The sequence below is a fragment of the Salmo salar genome, chromosome ssa04 (genome assembly GCF_905237065.1).
Source record: "Salmo salar chromosome ssa04, Ssal_v3.1, whole genome shotgun sequence".
Classification (NCBI taxonomy): Eukaryota; Metazoa; Chordata; class Actinopteri; order Salmoniformes; family Salmonidae; genus Salmo; species Salmo salar.
Genome location: NC_059445.1, coordinates 73,377,379 through 73,396,550, shown reverse-complemented (window position 1 = coordinate 73,396,550; position 19,172 = coordinate 73,377,379). Strand labels below are relative to the sequence as shown.

General features: G+C 44.7%; 1 protein-coding gene across 4 annotated transcripts in view; it reads left to right on the top strand.

Annotated features, from left to right (window-relative positions):
- The window catches only part of LOC106603811 (protein Jade-1), a 253,496-nt gene that overhangs the window by 90,709 nt on the left and 143,615 nt on the right, over positions 1-19,172 (top strand). For 3 of the 4 annotated variants that reach the window (XM_045717329.1, XM_045717328.1, XM_045717327.1), the window contains one exon: positions 16,309-16,466. In XM_045717329.1, the coding sequence (XP_045573285.1) occupies positions 16,309-16,466 (158 nt within the window). Of the gene's footprint in view, positions 1-7,566; positions 7,691-16,308; positions 16,467-19,172 lie in introns of all 4 variants that reach the window. The other variant, XM_045717330.1, reaches the window with a different exon arrangement.

Sequence of the window (19,172 nt, the reverse complement as noted above, 5' to 3'; positions counted from 1 at the left end):
CCTTCAACTTGAAAGCTGCATCATATGCATTTCTCCGTGTCTTTGCCATGATGAGGGTGACAAAATGATGATGGGAAGTTTGAGAGCGTTCGATTTAATCTAAACAGTAAACAAAAAAGTTGTTTGACCTTAACCCGTTCGGCAATTTCATTGGTCTAATGAAAGCTTCATGCCGCCAAAAAACTGAGCACGTCACAGAATGTGTTTTTTTGGAGAAAAAAAAAGTAAAGCGGGAAAAATCCATATATTAGCCGCGTCATTGTTTAAGCCACGAGGTTCAAAGCCTGGGAAAAAAGTTACGGCTTATAGTCCGGAATTTACGGTAGTCAAGACGACTAGCTTGATTAAGCCTCCGCCATGTATATCTCACTAGGTCAGGGTATTTAAGTCTCCATATATCCACTAATTCCAATATATCCATGACATTCATGATTTCCTTAATAAGTGCCTGAGGGTGATAGTTTGTAATGTGATTTCCTTTCCGGTCCTTAGAGGTATTTAAGACCATATTAAAATCTCCCACCATAATAATAGAGTCTAGTGTTGCTTGTAGAGTTGATAAATTCTTATATATATTTTCAAAGAAGCTTGGATCATCATTATTCGGACCGTATAGGTTAATAAGCCATATCTGTTTATTGTCCAATAACATATTTAAAATAATCCATCTACCTTGATAATCTGTTTGGACAATTTGCACATTTGGATCAAAATTACTGTTAATTAAAACCATCACCCCTTTTGAATTTCTTTGCCCCATGGGAGAAATATATTTCACCCCCCCAGTTCTTTTTCCACAAAACTTCATCTAAGATTGTTGAGTGGGTTTCCTGTAAACAATAGATATTATATTCCTTCTCTTTTAGCCAGGTATATACTGATCGTCTTTTCTTATTATCTGCTAGGCCATTACAATTGTAACTGGCTATACTTATTTCACCACTTACCATAATGAGACACAACTTTAAATTCTATTTATGAAAATATATGTTTGTAAACGTACCATTAAAGAGTAACATGATGATTGAGTGTCTATATAGCTGTTCCATGATATTTGCATTGCTACTAAGTAAACCTCCAATTGGTCCCTACTATTCCACCCGCTAAAAGCCTTCCTCATCCCGAGTTGGGTTGTCATCCCAATGCCCAGCAGACCACCCCCGATCCCCCGTATCCCATAGCCCTGAACAGACTGGGATCCATCCTTCCAAAAGAGCACACAGTGCCATTTACCGAATTGAAGTAAATCAATTACCAAATGCATTTCCATCGCCCTCACCTCGATTTGTATTATATATAGCTGTGGATCATCCTCTATTGTCCCTAACATCTTTTACTCCTTCGCAACATTTGTGGGATACACACATACACCCACACACACTCAACCCTTTCCCCCCACACAACCATAAGCTCACATTCTCAACAGTTGCACCATCCCAGAGCCCAACTCAAGAAAGGTCTTGATTTACAAATGCACTTACAGTTGCAGCTGCATTAGAAGGCATGCAAGACCGTGCAAAAAATGGGCAGAAATTGAGAGATTTTATTAACCATTGTCACATCCTAGATGATGGAGGTCAAATGTACACCTTTTCCCTGAAACACCCACAGTACGGTCACCCGTATTGACCATATTCCCAAGCATCTCCATGCAGTCAGACTTTTGATTTTGTGCCACCAGGGTTACAATAATATACCCCCTCTCTGAATGTCCGAGTGTGACCCCCTCCCCATGGGTTTCTGCAGCTAGTGTTGCCAGCACTGCCACTGCCTGGGTGGTGGCACCCCACCGGAATCCCCACCGGCTAGGTACAAGGTCGTCAAGGTTGTCATTAGCAGCTTTGAGAATTTCCTTGTGTAGTACGCTCTCCCTTTGGGGACCTTGGCTTTGCAGGACCAACCCTGCCAAGCGGGCTCAGAATCTTGAGGGGGCAGTGCTGCTCTTGGTCTCTGACTGCATTTTGGCTGCATACAGACCGCTTACAGCAGGCCCATAAAACCGTTAGGGACTTCTCCTTAGTATCTGGGTCATTCAGGTGGGTGTCTAGGGTATCGGGTTGTGGACCGTACCATTAAATTAGGATCATAAATAAATAATTAGATATAATTAATTTCAAAAATGTAGTTCCCCATGATAGGACAATAAATAAATTAAATGTATAATTTATTTTAAAACTGTTCCACCATGATAGGACAATAAATAAATAAGACGTATAATTCATTATAAAAGTATATCCATCATCTGAACAACCCCGGCTCACAGCAATACATTGGTTCTGGGATATGCAACCATTTCATTACTCACTCACTCAACTTTCCCAAACATAACAAATAAAATAAAAAGATAAACACACACTACACCATCCACACATACTGTGCCTTCTGTTTACTTAGTTTTTATCTTCACCATGTTCAATTAGTGCTTGTGTGTTCCAATTAGTTATATGTGAAGATATATACAAAAGCTATTTTTTTTAGTTGTATTGTTACAATCCATGTATTTAGCAGGCCATAATTTATGGGCCAGTTGAGTTGGCATACCTTAGCACTGACGCTTGATATTGGGTTAAAAGGTAGACCAAACTCAAGTTCTCCCATCTGTGCAGATTAAGTAGGCCATATTGCCTTTTCAATGCCATTTAAAAATACAGACCGTCGCAATACTACGAATGCTGATTTTTGCATTCCCTGTGCTGTCTGGGATATTGGCTCATTGTTGTACCTTCGTCTCTTTGACCCATTTTTTTTAACTTGAATGTCGGAGAGGGATGACATTCACAATTGCAATCTGTCTGAATTGAGCATGCAGTCAAAGGGAGCTGTAATTGAGGGAGGCTACTGTGGTACTGAATGACATGACCTTTGAATGAGGCTTGCAATTAAAGTGAATAGAGTAGCATTTCTCAGTCAACTATCATTCACAGCGGGCTGTGAAGAAGCCTGTAGTTAACTGAAGAAGACTAAATGGGCTCATTTCAGAGATAAAATGTTACAGTAATGAGACTGAAATTAAAAAATATATATATACAGTACCACTCAAAAGTTTGAACAGCTTTTCTTTATTTGTACTATTTTCTACATTGTAGAATAATAGTGAAGACATCAAAACTATGAAATAACACATATGGAATCATATAGTAACCAAAAAAAGTGTTAAACAAATCAAAATACATTTGATTCTTCAGAGTAGCCACCCTTTGCCTTGATGACAGCTTTGCACACTCTTGGGATTCTCTCAACCAGCTTCATGAAGTAGTCACCTGGAATGCTTTTCCAACAGTCTTGAAGGAGTTCCCACATATGATGAGCACTTGTTGGCTGCTTTTCCTTCACTCTGCGGGCCAACTCATCCCAACCCATCTCAATTGGGTTGAGGTCGGGTGATTGTGGAGTCCAGGTCATCTGATGCAGCACTCCATCACCTTCCTTCTTGGTCAAATAGCCCTTAAACAGCCTGGAGGTTCACCTTCCAACAGGACAAGAACCTTAAGCACACAGCCAAGACAACACAGTAGTGGCTTCGGGACAAGTCTCTGAATGTCCTTGAGTGGCCCAGCCAGAGGCCGGACTTGAACCTGATCAAACATCTCTGGAGAGACCTGAAAATAGCTATGCAGCGATGCTCCCCATCCAACCTGACAGAACATGAGAGGATCTGCAGAGAAGAATGGGACAAACTCCCCAAATACAGGTGTGCCAAGCTTGTAACGTCATACCCAAGAAGACTCGAGGCAGTAAACGCTGCAAATGTGCTTCAACAAAGTTCTGAGTAAAGGGGCTGAATATTTATATAAATATGATATTTCATTTTTTTTTTTTTTTATAAGTTTGCTAAAATGTCTAAACCTGTTTTTGCTTTGATATTGTGTGTAGGTTGATGGGGTGGGGGGGACAATTTAATCCATTTTAGAATAAGTCTGTAACGTAACAACTAACGTAACGTAACAAAATGTGGAAAAAGTGAAGTGGTCTGAATAGGATCTGAATGCACTGTAAATGTACAGTACAGTTTGGAAGAGTGTTGGTGGTTCCAAAGTTATTCCATTTAAGAATGATGGAGGCCACTGTTCTTGGAGACCTTCGATGCTGCATAAATGTTTTGATACCCTTCCCCAGATCTGTGCCTCAACACAATCCTGTCATTGGAGCTCTACGGTTTTTGCTCTGACATGCACTGTCAACTGTGGGACCTTACATAGACAGGTTTGTGCCTTTCCAAATCATGTCCAATCAATTGAATTTACCCCAAGTGGACTCCAATCAAGTTGTGGAAACATCTCAAAGATGATCAAGGGAAACAGGATGCACCTGAGCTCAATTTCAAGTCTCATAGCAAAGGGTCTGAATACTTATGTAAATAAGGTATTTCTGTTTTTTATTTTTAAGAAATATTTATTTTTAATTTTTTAAATGTCTCAACCTGTTTTCGCTTTGTCATAATGGGGTATTGTGTTTTGATTGAGGAAAATGTTTTATTTAATCAATTTTAGAACAAGGCTGCAACGTAACAAAATGTGGGAAAAGTCAAGGGGTCTGAATACTTTCCGAATATGTGTGTGTGTGTGTGTGTGTGTGTGTGTGTGTGTGTGTGTGTGTGTGCGTGCGTGCGTGCGTGCGTGCATGCGTGCGTGCGTGTGTGTGTGTGTGTTTGCTACAGATGTACATTTTACAAAGACACAGCATAAGGAAATGGTAGGCTGGCTATATTGTCACTATATTGTCAATGCATAAGAGTGACTGGCTTTTCTGCCCTACATGCTCTTCTGTGGTTCTGTTCAGGGAGTGTTGCGCAAAGGACAGCATTTAGCTATAGCCTAGCTGATCTTTCTGCCCACTCATCACATCCATCGTGAGCTTGGGGTTATCCAGCAAGCCTGTGGAAATCCTCCCTGTCTCTCCAGAGGGAATAACTTCGCCTCGGAACGGGGAAGGGCAGACTCTCCCGACCTGATCTCAGGGATGGTTCAGCGCGCGCTGAGCATGCGGTCCCCTCTCTCATTTTCAGTCGGTCTGTCTCTCCTGCCTGCCCCAGCCCATACTCTGTTCTATGTCCAAGAGCTTGCTCCCTTTTAAACACAGAAGAAAAGCCACTGGAAGAACATCAGGCAGGGAAGCTTTCCAGTTGGAGTCTGATATCTTGGGAAAAGAGGGAATTTTATTTTCTCTGTCTCGTTCCTTATGACATTCCATAAAACACTGGTTTTGCCGGCCGTGTGGAGTGGAGGCTCCTGGGCCTGGCCTCTTCCTTGGCCACTGCTGTGGTGAGTCCTGACGCCAAGACGGTCCAGGTGACAGTCCTGGTGACGCTCCTGGTGACGAGGGAAGGTCAGATGTGTCCGGTGACTGAGACTCCACTCCCAACTGTTGCTCTGGAGTGGCCAGGGATGGGGAGGGGGTGCTGCCTGCTCTGAGGCATAGAACCATTTGGGGCTTCCAGGGTACCAGTACCGAGTCGATGTTAGGGGTACGAGATAATTGAGGTAGATATGTACATATAGGTAGGGAAATGTGACTAGGCAACAGGATAGATAATACACAGTAGCAGCAGCGCATGTGATGAGTCAAAACAGTTAGTGCAGATAGTCTGGGTAGCTATTTGGTTAACTATTTAACTAACTATTGATCCGTCTTATGGCTTGGGGGTAAAAGCTGTTCAGGGTCCTGTTGGTTTCAGACTTGGTGCATGGGTTAGTCACACTGGTCAGGTATTCTGCCACTGTGTACTCTCTGTTTAGGGCCAAATAGCATTCTAGTTTGCTCTTTTTTTTTTTGTTAATTACTTGTAAATTCTTTCCGATGTGTAATGTAATTATCTTTTTGTTTTCTCATGATTTGGTTGGGAATAATTGTGTTGCTGTCCTGGGGCTCTGTGTGGTCTGTTTGTGAACAGAGCCCCAGGACCAGCTTGCTCAGGGGGCTCTTCTCCAGATTCATTTCTCTGTAGGTGATGGCTTTGTTATGGAAGGTTTGGGAATCGCTTCCCAAAGATGGTTGTAGAATTTAACGTCTCTTTACTGGATTAAAAAAATTAGCGGGTATCGGCCTAATTCTGCTCTGCATGCATTATTATCTCTCTCTCTCTCCATTGAAGTTGTTAGTTTGCTTTTCCCTCCACTTAAGTAGTTATTTTCTCAGCCTAAATGGCCTCGAGACTGGATGTGGGCAGCAGCACTGTAGCAGCAGCTCCGTAGCAGCTGCACCGTAGCAGCAGCACCGTAGCAGCTGCACCGTAGCAGCAGCACCGTAGCAGCAGCAGCGTAGCAGCAGCACCGTAGCAGCAGCAGCGTAGCAGCAGCACCGTAGCAGCTGCACCGTATCAGCAGCACCGTAGCAGCAGCAGCGTAGCAGCAGCACCGTAGCAGCAGCACCGTAGCAGCAGCACCGTAGCAGCAGCAGCGTAGCAGCAGCACCGTAGCAGCTGCACCGTATCAGCAGCACCGTAGCAGCAGCAGCGTATCAGCAGCACCGTAGCAGCAGCAGCGTAGCAGCAGCACTGTAGCAGCAGCACCGTAGCAGCTGCACCGTATCAGCAGCACCGTAGCAGCAGCAGCGTAGCAGCAGCACCGTAGCAGCAGCACCGTAGCAGCAGCAGCGTAGCAGCAGCACCGTAGCAGCAGCACCGTAGCAGCAGCAGCGTAGCAGCAGCACCGTAGCAGCAGCACTGTAGCAGCAGCAGTTTCATACTACAGCATACAGTAGCTACTGTCTGGAAGCCACTATGTCCTGTCCTTTAAGCTTTGAGTGATCAGTTTACATTTAGCTTTTCATTCAAGTATTCTCCATTCTGTTTCTGCTCTCTTGACTCCTTATGGAGTTGTCATGAGAATCATGTTTGGCATGACAATGGAGTAGGCAAAAGCACAAACAGATCTGGGACCAGTCTACAAAAGTAGTGTACTACATAGGGAATAGGGTGCCATTTGGGACACAACCCTCATCGTCCTGCGTCTTGGTGCTGCGTGGTCAGGACTGCATTTACCCACGTTCCTGTCCCATGCCGTCACTATTCTCTATTTACATCTATCTTCATAATGTAGAGGATGATGAAGGTGAGTGAGACCAGGTCAGTCAGTCAGACCCATTGAAATAGTCACACAATTTAGTGTCGTTAAGTGCACTTTTATGGGACTCTGACACAGGCACTACCATGGAAACTAGGCTCATTAGCAAAGAGGGAACAACAACTTGTACTTTTTTTAAAAAATGTCAACTGCTATTGTCCTCCTTCACGGTTCACCTCCCAGCAGCACTGGGCCATGTCTTGTTCTCAGAAGCTGAAAACACTTTGTAACAGGAAACAGAAATGAGTGTTGTTATTGGACAAGGTCAGGTAGCAGGCTAAAGGTTTTCTCACATTGTTTAGTGAGAAGAACATTATGCATTTCTAAATGTTGTCTTATTCATACTTATTGAACAACAACACCCTGGATGGGAACATGCAGACTTTCCAGTTGCACTGAGACACATTACATTACTGAGTTGAACAGAGTTCTGTTCTCTGAATGGCGCTCTCTCTCTCTCTCTCTCTCTGTTCTTACTCTCTGTTCTCTCTCTCTCTTTCTGTAGTGAGATTTGCAATCCTCGCTCCCCATGTCATCACTAGATTGGAGTTAATGAGAACCCTGCTCGCTACGAAAACATAACTCACTTCCCAGCCTGCCTGGGTTTACATCCTCAGTCAGCTACAGAGGTGTGTGTTTTCTCCCCTGATGGTATTGAAGTTAATAGCTGTAGGTCATTGCAGTGCCCTTTCCCTGGCCGTTAATGCTGTGTACAGGGGATGGTACAGGACGGGGACGCACTGTCCTACTGTCCTCATTATTATAAACACCTGACAAGCCTCTGCCTGGGCGTCGCTCATCCGCACGCTCGTCCTTAGACCTACGCGCACACACACACACACACACACACACACACACACACACACACACACACACACACACACACACACACACACATGCATTTACGTCATTTAGCACATGCATATTGAAGCACACACACACACACACACACACACACACACACACACACACACACACACACACACACACACACACACACACACACACACACACACACACACACACACATGCATATTGAAGCAAAAACACACACACACACACACACACACACACACACACACACACACACACACACACACACACACACACACACACACACACACTGCTTGATATAAGAGAGGCAGGGAAAGATGAGAAAGAAGAGTAAAGGGAGAGAGGGAATGGGGTGAAAGGAGAGATGGATGGGGAAAGGGGGAGGGAGAGCGAGAGGAGGGGACATTAAAACCAGGGACCTTGTAATTCTGTTTCCCTGACATGAATTAGCTGTGGTTGGTTTGTTTAAACACAGGGCAGTAAAAATGAATCACTCCTTTCCTGTGTGGGCTGGTTCCAGACATAAGCGGTCTCACTTGGGTCTCAACTTAATGTTGAGAGTTATAATAGTATAATACACTAGGTGCAAGTTCAGAATTGTTGTTAGTCACTGTCACTCAGATTTGCATGAAATGTGTTATAAAATAGCAAACGTTATCTACGCCCCATGGCAAAATGTCTGGAATTGCAGGAAATTAACTTTAAAAAAAAAATTCTCTCCACCATCAAGAGGGGGACCACTAAAATGTTTTGCCTGCTTGGTGGACAAAAAACAAATCTCGCTTAAGGTCCCCAAAGGGCTAGAGGTGGCCCTGCCTCTGCTGCTGGGTGTTGGAGAGAGAACAGGAGATCATCCTGACTGTCCTCCCTCAGCTTTGGTCTGCTGAAGGAAAGGAGGAGTGTTCATCCTGGCCTCGGCTGACTGTCTGAGAGACACACACACACACACACACACACACACACACACACACACACACACACACACACACACACACACACACACACACACACACATTTTCTCTTTGCTCTCTCCGCCCCACACACACACTCTCACACACACTCCCTACATTGCATTATCTATTTGTGCTGGCAGACACCCTTGTCGGCCAAGGCAACTTCCACTCGGCTGTCTGCCTGGGTTTTTACATATGGCATTTTCATATACTGTACAGCCCAGAACTTACTGGGGTCTCGCTCTCTCTCTCAGCCTCTCGCTCTCTCTCTCAGCCTCTCGCTCTCTCTCGCTCTGCTTCTCGCTCTCTCTCTCTGCTTCTCGCTCACGCTCTCTCTCTCTCTCTCTCTCTCTCTCTCAATTGAATTCAAGGGGGTTTATTGGCATGGGAAACATATGTTAACATTGCCAAAGCAAGTGAAGTAGATAATATACAAAAGTGAAATAAACAATAAAAATGAACAGTAAACATTACCAAAAGAATAAAGACATTACAAATACAGTGTTGTAACGATGTGCAAATGATTAAAGTACAAAAGGGAAAATAAATAAACATAAATATGGGTTGTATTTACAATGGTGTTTGTTCTTCACTGGTTGCCCTTTTTAATTTAATTTTAATTTTAATTAAATTTTTAATTTCACCTTTATTTAACCAGGTAAGCTAGTTGAGAACAAGTTCTTATTTACAACTGCGACCTGGCCAAGATAAAGCAAAGCAAACGAGGTGTTGGCTTTGGGAATGACCAGTGAGATATACTTGCTGGAGCGCATGCTACGGGTGGGTGTTGTTATCGTGACCAGTGAGCTGAGATAAGGCGGAGCTTTACCTAGCATAGACTTGTAGATGACCTGGAGCCAGTGGGTCTGGCGACGAAAATGTAGCGAGGGCCAGCCGACTATAGCATACAGGTGGTGTGTGGTATAAGGCGCTTTGGTAACGAAACGGATGGCCCTTAGACTACATCCAATTTGCTGAGTAGAGTATTGGAAGCTATTTTGTAGATGACATCGCCAAAGTCGAGGATCGGTAGGATAGTCAGTTTTACTAGGGTAGGTTTGGCGGCGTGAGTGAAGGAGGCTTTGTTGCGAAATAGAAAGCCGATTCTAGATTTGATTTTGGATTGGAGATGTTTGTATGAGTCTGGAAGGAGAGTTTACGGTCTAGCCAGACACCTAGGTATTTGTAGTTGTCCATGTATTCTAGGTCAGAACCGTCCAGAGTAGTGATGCTGGGCGGGCGGGTGCGGGCAGCGAACGGTTGAAAAACATGCATTTGGTTTTGCTAGCGTTTAAGAGCAGTTGGAGGCCACGGAAGGAGTGTTGTATGGCATTGAAGCTCGTTTGGAGGTTAGTTAACACAGTGTCCAAAGAAGGGCCAGATGAATACAGAATGGTGTCGTCTGCGTAGAGGTGGATCAGGGAATCACCCGCAGCAAGAGCGACATCGTTGATATATACAGAGAAAAGAGTCGGCCCAACAATTGAACCCTGTGGTACCTCCATAGAGACTGCCAGAGGTCCAGACAACAGGCCCTCATTGACACACTGAACTCTATCTTCGAAGTAGTTGGCGAACCAGGCGAGGCAGTCATTTGAGAAACCAAGGCTATTGAGTCTGCCAATAAGAATACGGTGATTGACAGAGTCGAAAGCCTTGGCCAGGTCGATGAAGACGGCTGCACAGCGCTGTCTTTTATCGATGGTGGTTATGTAATCGTTTAGTACCTTGAGCGTGGCTGAGGTGCACCCGTGACCAACCCGGAAACCGGATTGCACAGCGGATAAGGTACGGTGGGATTCGAAATGGTCAGTGATCTGTTTATTAACTTGGCTTTCAAAGACTTTAGAAAAGGCAGGGCAGGATGGATATAGGTCTGTAACAATTTGGGTCTAGAGTGTCTCCCCCTTTGAAGAGGGGGATGACCGCGGCAGCTTTCCAATCTTTAGGGATCTCGGACGAAATGAAAGAGAGGTTGAACAGACTGGTAATAGGGGTTGCAACAATGGCGGCAGATAATTTTAGAGAGAGAGTAGGTCCAGATTGTCTAGCCCAGCTGATGTGTACGGGTCCAGGTTTTGCAGCTCTTTCAGAATATCTGCGATCTGGATTTGGGTGAAGGAGAAGCTGGGGAGGCTTGGGCAAGTAGCTGCGAGGGGTGCGGAGCTGTTGGCTGGGGTTGGGGTAGCCAGGAGGAAAGCATGACCAGCCGTAGAGAAATGCTTATTGAAATTTTCAATTATCATGGATTTATTGGTGGTGACCGTGTCGCCTAGCCTCAGTGCAGAGGGCAGCCGGGAGGAGGTGCTTTTGTTCTTCATGGACTTCACAGTGTCCCAAAACAGGATGTTTTTGTGCTGGTCAAGGGAAGTCAGGTCTGGAGTGAACCATATCTGTTCTTAGTTCTACATTTTTTGAAAGGGGCATGCTTTTTAAGATGGTGAGTAAATTACTTTTAAAGAACGACCAGGCATCCTCGACTAACGGGATGAGGTCAGTATCCTTCCAGGATACCTGGGCCAGGTCGATTAGAAAGGCCTGCTCGCAGAAGTGTTTTAGGGAGCGTTTGACAGTGATGAGGGGTGGTCGTTTGACTGCGGACCCATAGCGGATGAAGGCAATGAGGCAGTGATCGCTGAGATCCTGACTGAAAACAGCAGAGGTGTATTTGGAGGGCAAGTTGGTCAGGATAATATCTATGAGGGTGCCCATGTTTACGGATTTAGGGTTGTACCTGGTGGTTTCCTTGAACATTTGTGTGAGATTGAGGGCATCTAGCTTAGATTGTAGGACTGCTGGGGTGTTAAGCATATCCCAGTTTAGGTCACCTAACAGAACGAACTCTGAAGATAGATGGGGGGCAATCAATTCACATATGGTGTCCAGGGCACAGCTGGGAGCTGAGGGGGGTCTATAACAGGCGGCAACAGTGAGACACTTATTTCTGGAGAGGTGGATTTTTAAAATTCGAAGCTCAAACTGTTTGGGCATAGACTTGGAAAGTATGACAGAACTTTGCTAACTATCTCTGCAGTAGATTGCAACTCCTCCCCCTTTGGCAGTTCTATCTTGATGGAAAATGTTGTAGTTGCGTATGGAAATCTCAGAATTTTTGGTGGCCTTCCTAAGCCAGGATTCAGACACGGCAAGGACATCCGGGTTGGTGGAGTGTGCTAAAGCAGTGAGTAAAACAAACTTAGGGAGGAGGCTTCTGATGTTAACATGCATGAAACCTAGGCTTTTTTGATTACAGAAGTCAACAAATGAGAGTGTCTGGGGACACGCAGGGCCTGGGTTAGCCTCCACATCAGAGGAGGTGTAGGAGGAGGGTACGGCTAAAGGCTAGCAAAACTGGTCATCTAGTGCATTGGGGACAGAGAATAAAAGGAGCAGATTTCTGGGAGTGGTAGAATAGATTCAGGGCATAATGTGCAGACAGGGGTATGGTGGGGTGCGGGTACGGTGGAGGTAAGCCCAGGCACTGAGTGATGATAAGAGAGGTTGCATCTCTGGACATGCTGGTTATAATGGGTGAGGTCACCGCATGTGTGGGAGGTGGGACAAAGGAGGTATCTAAGGCATGTACAGTGGGACTAGGGGCTCCGCAGTAAACTAGAACTATGATAATTATCCTAAACAACAGTATACAAGTCATATTGACATTTGAGAGAGACATAAAGCGAGGCATAAAGCAATCACAGGTGTTGATTGGGAGAGCTAGCTAGACAACAACAGGTAAGACAACAACAGCTAAGTCAACAACAACAGGTAAAATGGCGATGAATGGGCAGGGAGGGTCGGTTAACTACACACAGGGCCTGAGTTCGGGGCTAGGGCCGACAGATAAACAAAGGTAAACAAAGTGGAGTACCGTGATAAATGAACAGTCCAGCAGGCATCAGCTATGTAGCCAAGTGATCATAGGGTCCAGTGTACAGCAATAGATGAAACAGGGAAGCCGCTAGGTAGTCGCTACAACGCTAGCACGCGGGAGACACGGCGTTTAAAGTTAGCAGTCCGGGGTAAGGAGAAGCGTCTGCTCCGTCGTCTGGCAAAGGCCGGTTGAAGGCACAGCTGATGGAACTACGTCTGCGGACCAGTCGTGGTGGTACGGCGGGGCGCCGTGTCGACGAAGGGACCGGGCCAGATGGCGAAAGAGGTATTGTAGTTGTGGGAATTTCGTTTGCTAGCCGGGAGATGCGCCTGGCTCAAGGGCTAGCTTCGGGGCTGGGCCACTCAGTTGAAGATAACTAGCTATGATGATCAATGGTTGGCAGGAATCTGGCGTTGTAGTGGAGAAAAACAGTCTGAGGCTGGCAGGTATTATCCAGGCAAAAAAAAATGGCTGATGCCTGAGCAAAGGGTAAAGGCCGCTAGCAGTGGCTAACAATGACTAAATAGCTATTAGCTAATTAGCTGGCTAGCTCATGATGAAAGTTTTGGCTATAGGGTCTAAAAAAAATAGCGGATCCGTGTCACATTGAGTAAGGCGGGTTACCTGAAGGTATGTTTAATTTAAAAATGGAAAAATAAATATATACAAAAAAGACGAAAAATACAAAAAGTATACGAGAGGACAACAAACCACGTCTGCACTGCTACGCCATCTTGGAGTGTGGCAACAGGTAACAAATATTGCTGCTGTGATGGCACATTGTGGTATTTCACCCAGTAGATATGAGAGTTTATCCAAATCGGGTTTGTTTTCGAATTCTTTGTGGATCTGTGTAATCTGTGGGAAATATGTGTCTCTAATATGGTCATACATTTGGCAGGAGGTTAGGAAGAGCAGCTCAGTTTCCATCTAATTTTGTGGGCAGTGTGCACATAACCTGTCTTCTCTTGAGAGCCAGGTCTGCCTACGGCGGCCTTTCTCAATAGCAAGGCTTTGCTCACTGAGTCTGTACATAGTCAAAGCTTTCCTTAAGTGTGGGTCATTCACAGTGGTCAGGTATTCTGCCACTGTGTACTCTCTGTTTAGGGACAAATATCATTCTAGTTTGCTCTGTTTTTTTGTTAGTTCTTTCCAATGTAGTAATTATCTTTTTGTTTTCTCATGATTTGGTTGGGTCTAATTGTGTTGCTGTCCTGGGGCTCTGTGTGGTCTGTTTGTGTTTGTGATCAGAGCCCCAGAACCAGCTTGCTTAGGGGACTCTTCTCCATCTCTCTGTAGGTGATTGCTTTGTTATGGAAGGTTTGGGAACCGCTTCCTTTTATGTGGTTGTAGAATTTAACTTCTCTTTTCTGGATTTTGATAATTAGCGGGTATCGGCCTAATTCTGCTCTGCATGCATTATTTGGTGTTTTACGTTGTACACAGAGGATATTTTTACATAATTCTGCATGCAGCGTCTCAATTTGGTGTTTGTCCCATTTTGTGAATTCTTGGTTGGTGAATGGACCCCAGACCTCACAACCATGAAGGGAAATTAGTTCTGTAACTGATTCAAGTATTTTTAGCCAGATCCTAATTGGTATGTCGAATTTTCTGTTCCTTTTGATGCCATAGAATGCACGTCTTGCCTTGTCCCTCAGATCGTTCACAGCTTTGTGGAAGTTACCTGTGGCGCTGATGTTTAGGCCAAGGGATGTATCGTTTTTTGTGTGTTCTAGGGCAACTGTGTCCTGAAGTAATTTGTATTTGTGGTCCTGGCAACTGGACATTTTTTGGAACACCATTATTTTTGTCTTACTGAGATTTACTGTCAGGGCCCAGGTCTGACAGAATCTGTGCAGAAGATCTAGGTGCTGCTGTAGGCCCTCCTTGGTTGGTCTCTCTCTTTCTCTTTCTCGCTCGCTCTCGCTCACTCTCTCTGGATAGGGGTGTCCTTCCTGTGTCATGAGTGAAACTGTGATTCATGTGGTTTCTGTGTGCGCCAGGTTAATGCCATTCATGTCTCTGTTGGAGTGTCTGTGTGAGAGGTTGGGGGTGGAGTTTACTGTCGGGATGTTTATAATGGGGTACAGGTATTCGAAGAAGGAAAAGGCCAAATGTGTATTGTTTAATTTTCTGTTTGCTCAGGCAAAGTTGGCTATTTGGCTAACAAGGAAGAACAGGGTCAAAGGTGCGGGGATAACAGAGCCAGGTCTCTGTGCCCCTTAGGGTGGAATTTGAGATATAGAGATGTTTCAGGAGATATGGTGTGGCGGGGGGGCCATCTGTACAGCTGGGGAAGATGGGTTGGATATACGGTTGTAGAAATGGTGAGGTTTTGTGTTATTGTGATGTGTGGTGTAGTCTCTCTCTACCTAACTCCTACCTAATACTACCTAATTCCTACCTAATACTACGTAACCCCTACTGTCATGTCCTGACCAGTAAACGGGGTTGTTTGTTATTGTAGTTTGGTCAGGACGTGGCAGGGGGTGTTTGTTTTATGTGTTTTGTGGTTTTTTGGTTAATGTTCTATGTTAGTATATTTCTATGTTCGTTCTAGGTTTTCTATTTCTATGTTTAGTTTATTGGGTTGACCTTCAATTGGAGGCAGCTGTTCCTCGTTGCCTCTAATTGAAGGTCCTATTTAGTAGGGGTGTTTTTCCATGGGTTTTTGTGGGTAGTTGTTCCGTGTATAGCTGTGTGCCTTACATGACTGTTTTTTTGTCGTTGTTTTTTGATTAAGTGTTTGTTTTGTTTCTTCGAAATAAAGAAGATGAGTATTCACATTCCCGCTGCGTTTTGGTCCCATCCTTACGACGAACGTGACACCTACCTAATACTACCTCCTACCTAATACTACTTAACCACTACGGATGGGGAGGATTGTGTAGTGAATGTGTAGTTTATGTACTACTCAAGATACACAAGATAGTGTTCAATAGGAAAACAGTAGTGTTTCCCGTAGTAATCAGGTAGAGATGTTTACTACTTGATGTTGGTAGTAAATAAGTAGTCATTATTTTTCGTCTCGGCACGGTGCCGTGGGCCTGTGGCTGATGTCCTTGAGTACTGTTATTCATGGGGTTGGGGATCTGTGCTTATTATGGGACGGATAACATCAGTGCTGCTCCGCAGGCCTTCGGCAGGGCACAGGGTTGAGTCTCTCTGAAGACACTATGTGCGTCCCAAATGGTTCTGTATATAGTGTACTACGTTTGACCAGAGCCCTATGACTTTTACTGATGACCTTTGTTGGATGTTGAAATGTAAAATGCCCCTTTTTATGCTGGCTTTGTATACACAAATACTGTGTAGTGTTAATTGGAACTTTTATTTGACCGCTGCCAACCGCAAAAGTACTTGTTTTGTGCTTACAATATAACCCTTAAATGAACCTAAGTGGACTGCTGCATACAATGTACAGCCTGAGAGATGGTCATGTTTAGCTTAAAACCTGTCATTTCTTCTCAAATTCAAACTGCTATAGAGATGCAAATGATTGTGATAATTTAACTAAATCTCTCTGTTTTTCTCTGTTGTATTGTGTCAGGTGTCAACCCTCTCTCTTTCTGTTTCCTGTCAGGTGTTCCGGACGGACTTCATCACAGCCATGAAGCTGCCAGACTCAGCCCAGCTGGGCCCCGATGACTTCTACGTGCTGTCAGACCCCTGGAGACAGGAGTGGGAGAAGGGGGTCCAGGTCCCTGCCAGCGTAGACGCCATCCCAGAACCTATCGTCAGGTAGGGACGATGCTGACTGTTTGAATGCTTTGACTGCTCTAATACAATACGACCATGGAACAACCACACTTAAAGGGATACTTCGGGATTTTGGCAATGAAGCCAGTGGCGCAGTGGTCAAAGGCAGTGCAAGAGGTGTCACTACGGTCCCTGGTTCAAATCCAGGCTGTATCACATCCGGATGTGATCGCACATTTGGCTCAGCGTCGTTAGGGTTTGGCCGGGGTCGGCCGTCATTGTAAATTAGAATTTGTTCTTAACCCAGTTGCCTCGTTAAATAAAGGTTAAATAAAACAATTTAAAAAATATATATTCCACAGATTCAGTGATTCAATAAAATATTCAGATTCAATAAAATATTCCACAGATTCAGTGAAGTCATGGATACCATTTTTATGTCTCTGTGTCTAGTATGAAGGAAGTTAGAGGTAGTTTTGCAAGCCAATGCTAACTAGCGTTAGCACAATGACAGGAAGTCTGTGGTGTCTATTAGCATGCTAGCAGTTATCATAGACTTTCAGTCAATGTGCTAACACTAGTTCATCTGAACTATATCCTGAAATATACCATTAAACACACTCTGAACCCTCACACACTGACTGTCTGAATGCTTTCATTTATTTTGATAAGTGTGAACCCTATCAAACACTAAAATATCACTACCAATATTTAAATACTGATGGAGCACAACCACACTGAACACTGACTCGCACACACATACATTCTGATACTGCTGTAGCTGAAGCCAGGGAGACGCACACACACACCTACATGCAGGATACCCTATCCCCTTGCACTAGAGGACAAATCATCTCATTCTCGCTCTCTCCCACTCATATGCGCGTGCGCACACACACACACACACACACACACACACACACCTGCATGCTCAGCCTCAGTGTAACATTGCCGCGCGTTGCCCAGTCTTTGACTACCATCGACAGACCCAGACAGACAGACAGACAGACAGACAGACAGACAGACAGACAGACAGACAGACAGACAGAGGTCTTACGCTGATGTGGTTTTGAATCCCAGGTTGTGTAGGTCGGCCTCCAACTGGTCGGACGATCTGACTCTCGGTCTTCCTCTTGGCCATGGCCAGTTGGGGGATTGCTCCTTTAGGATGAGGGCAAGTTCCAGAGGTGGGTTTGATCTGACCAGGTGACTGAACAGTCACAGTCGGGGAGGTTCTGACCAGGGAGTTCTGGATGTGGTCCCACCATGTGGTGCCGTGTAGACTTCCAAACAACATGTGAGGTCCAGGGTGAGGGTCCATGACACAAAAACACACACACCTTTCACAGGTTTACTGGAAGTGATCTCAGCTGGAGCATGTGTTCTAGAGATTAGGTCAGGTCAGCTGGAGCATGTGTTCTAGAGATTAGGTCAGGTCAGCTGGAGCATGTGTTCTAGAGATTAGGTCAGGTCAGCTGGAGCATGTGTTCTAGAGATTAGGTCAGGTCAGCTGGAGCATGTGTTCTAGAGATTAGGTCAGGTCAGCTGGAGCATGTGTTCTAGAGATTACGTCAGGTCAGCTGGAGCATGTGTTCTAGAGATTAGGTCAGGTCAACTGGAGCATGTGTTCTAGAGATTAGGTCAGGTCAGCTGCAGCATGTGTTCTAGAGATTAGGTCAGGTCAACTGGAGCATGTGTTCTAGAGATTAGGTCAGGTCAGCTGGAGCATGTGTTCTAGATATTAGGTCAGGTCAGCTGCATTGTGAGAGAGAGTTAGTAGTGATCCAGAGATCACAGGATCAGAAGAGCTGCTGGGAACATGGAGATGTGGGTCGGGGTTCCTCAGATGAGAGAAACTACACAGACTGGGTTGTAGGGTAATTCCTCTCCTAGAGTGAGACTGTGACACCCTGTCTATACTACGCATAGACACGGAGACAGACGGAGGGACGGACAGAGGGACGGACACACAGGGAGTGAGGCAGGGTCACAGGCTAACAGTATCAAACCTCACTGCTTTACTCTCCTACTACTCATCATAAAGGATACACCAGGCCTGGGATAGATAACATGCATATAGATATAGATACACCAGGCCTGGGATAGATAACATGCATATAGATATAGATACACCAGGCCTGGGATAGATAACATGCATATAGATATAGATACACCAGGCCTGGGATAGATAACATGCATATAGATATAGATACACCAGGCCTGGGATAGATAACATGCATATAGATATAGATACACCAGGCCTGGGATAGATAACATGCATATAGATATAGATACACCAGGCCTGGGATAGATAACATGCATATAGATATAGATACACCAGGCCTGGGATAGATAACATGCATATAGATATAGATACACCAGGCCTGGGATAGATAACATGCATATAGATATAGATACACCAGGCCTGGGATAGATAACATGCATATAGATATAGATACACCAGGCCTGGGATAGATAACATGCATATAGATATAGATACACCAGGCCTGGGATAGATCACATGCATATAGATATAGATACACCAGGCCTGGGATAGATAACATGCATATAGATATAGATACACCAGGCCTAGGATAGATAACATGCATATAGATACAGATACACCAGGCCTGGGATAGATAACATGCATATAGATATAGATACACCAGGCCTGGGATAGATAACATGCATATAGATATAGATACACCAGGCCTGGGATAGATAACATGCATATAGATATAGATACAC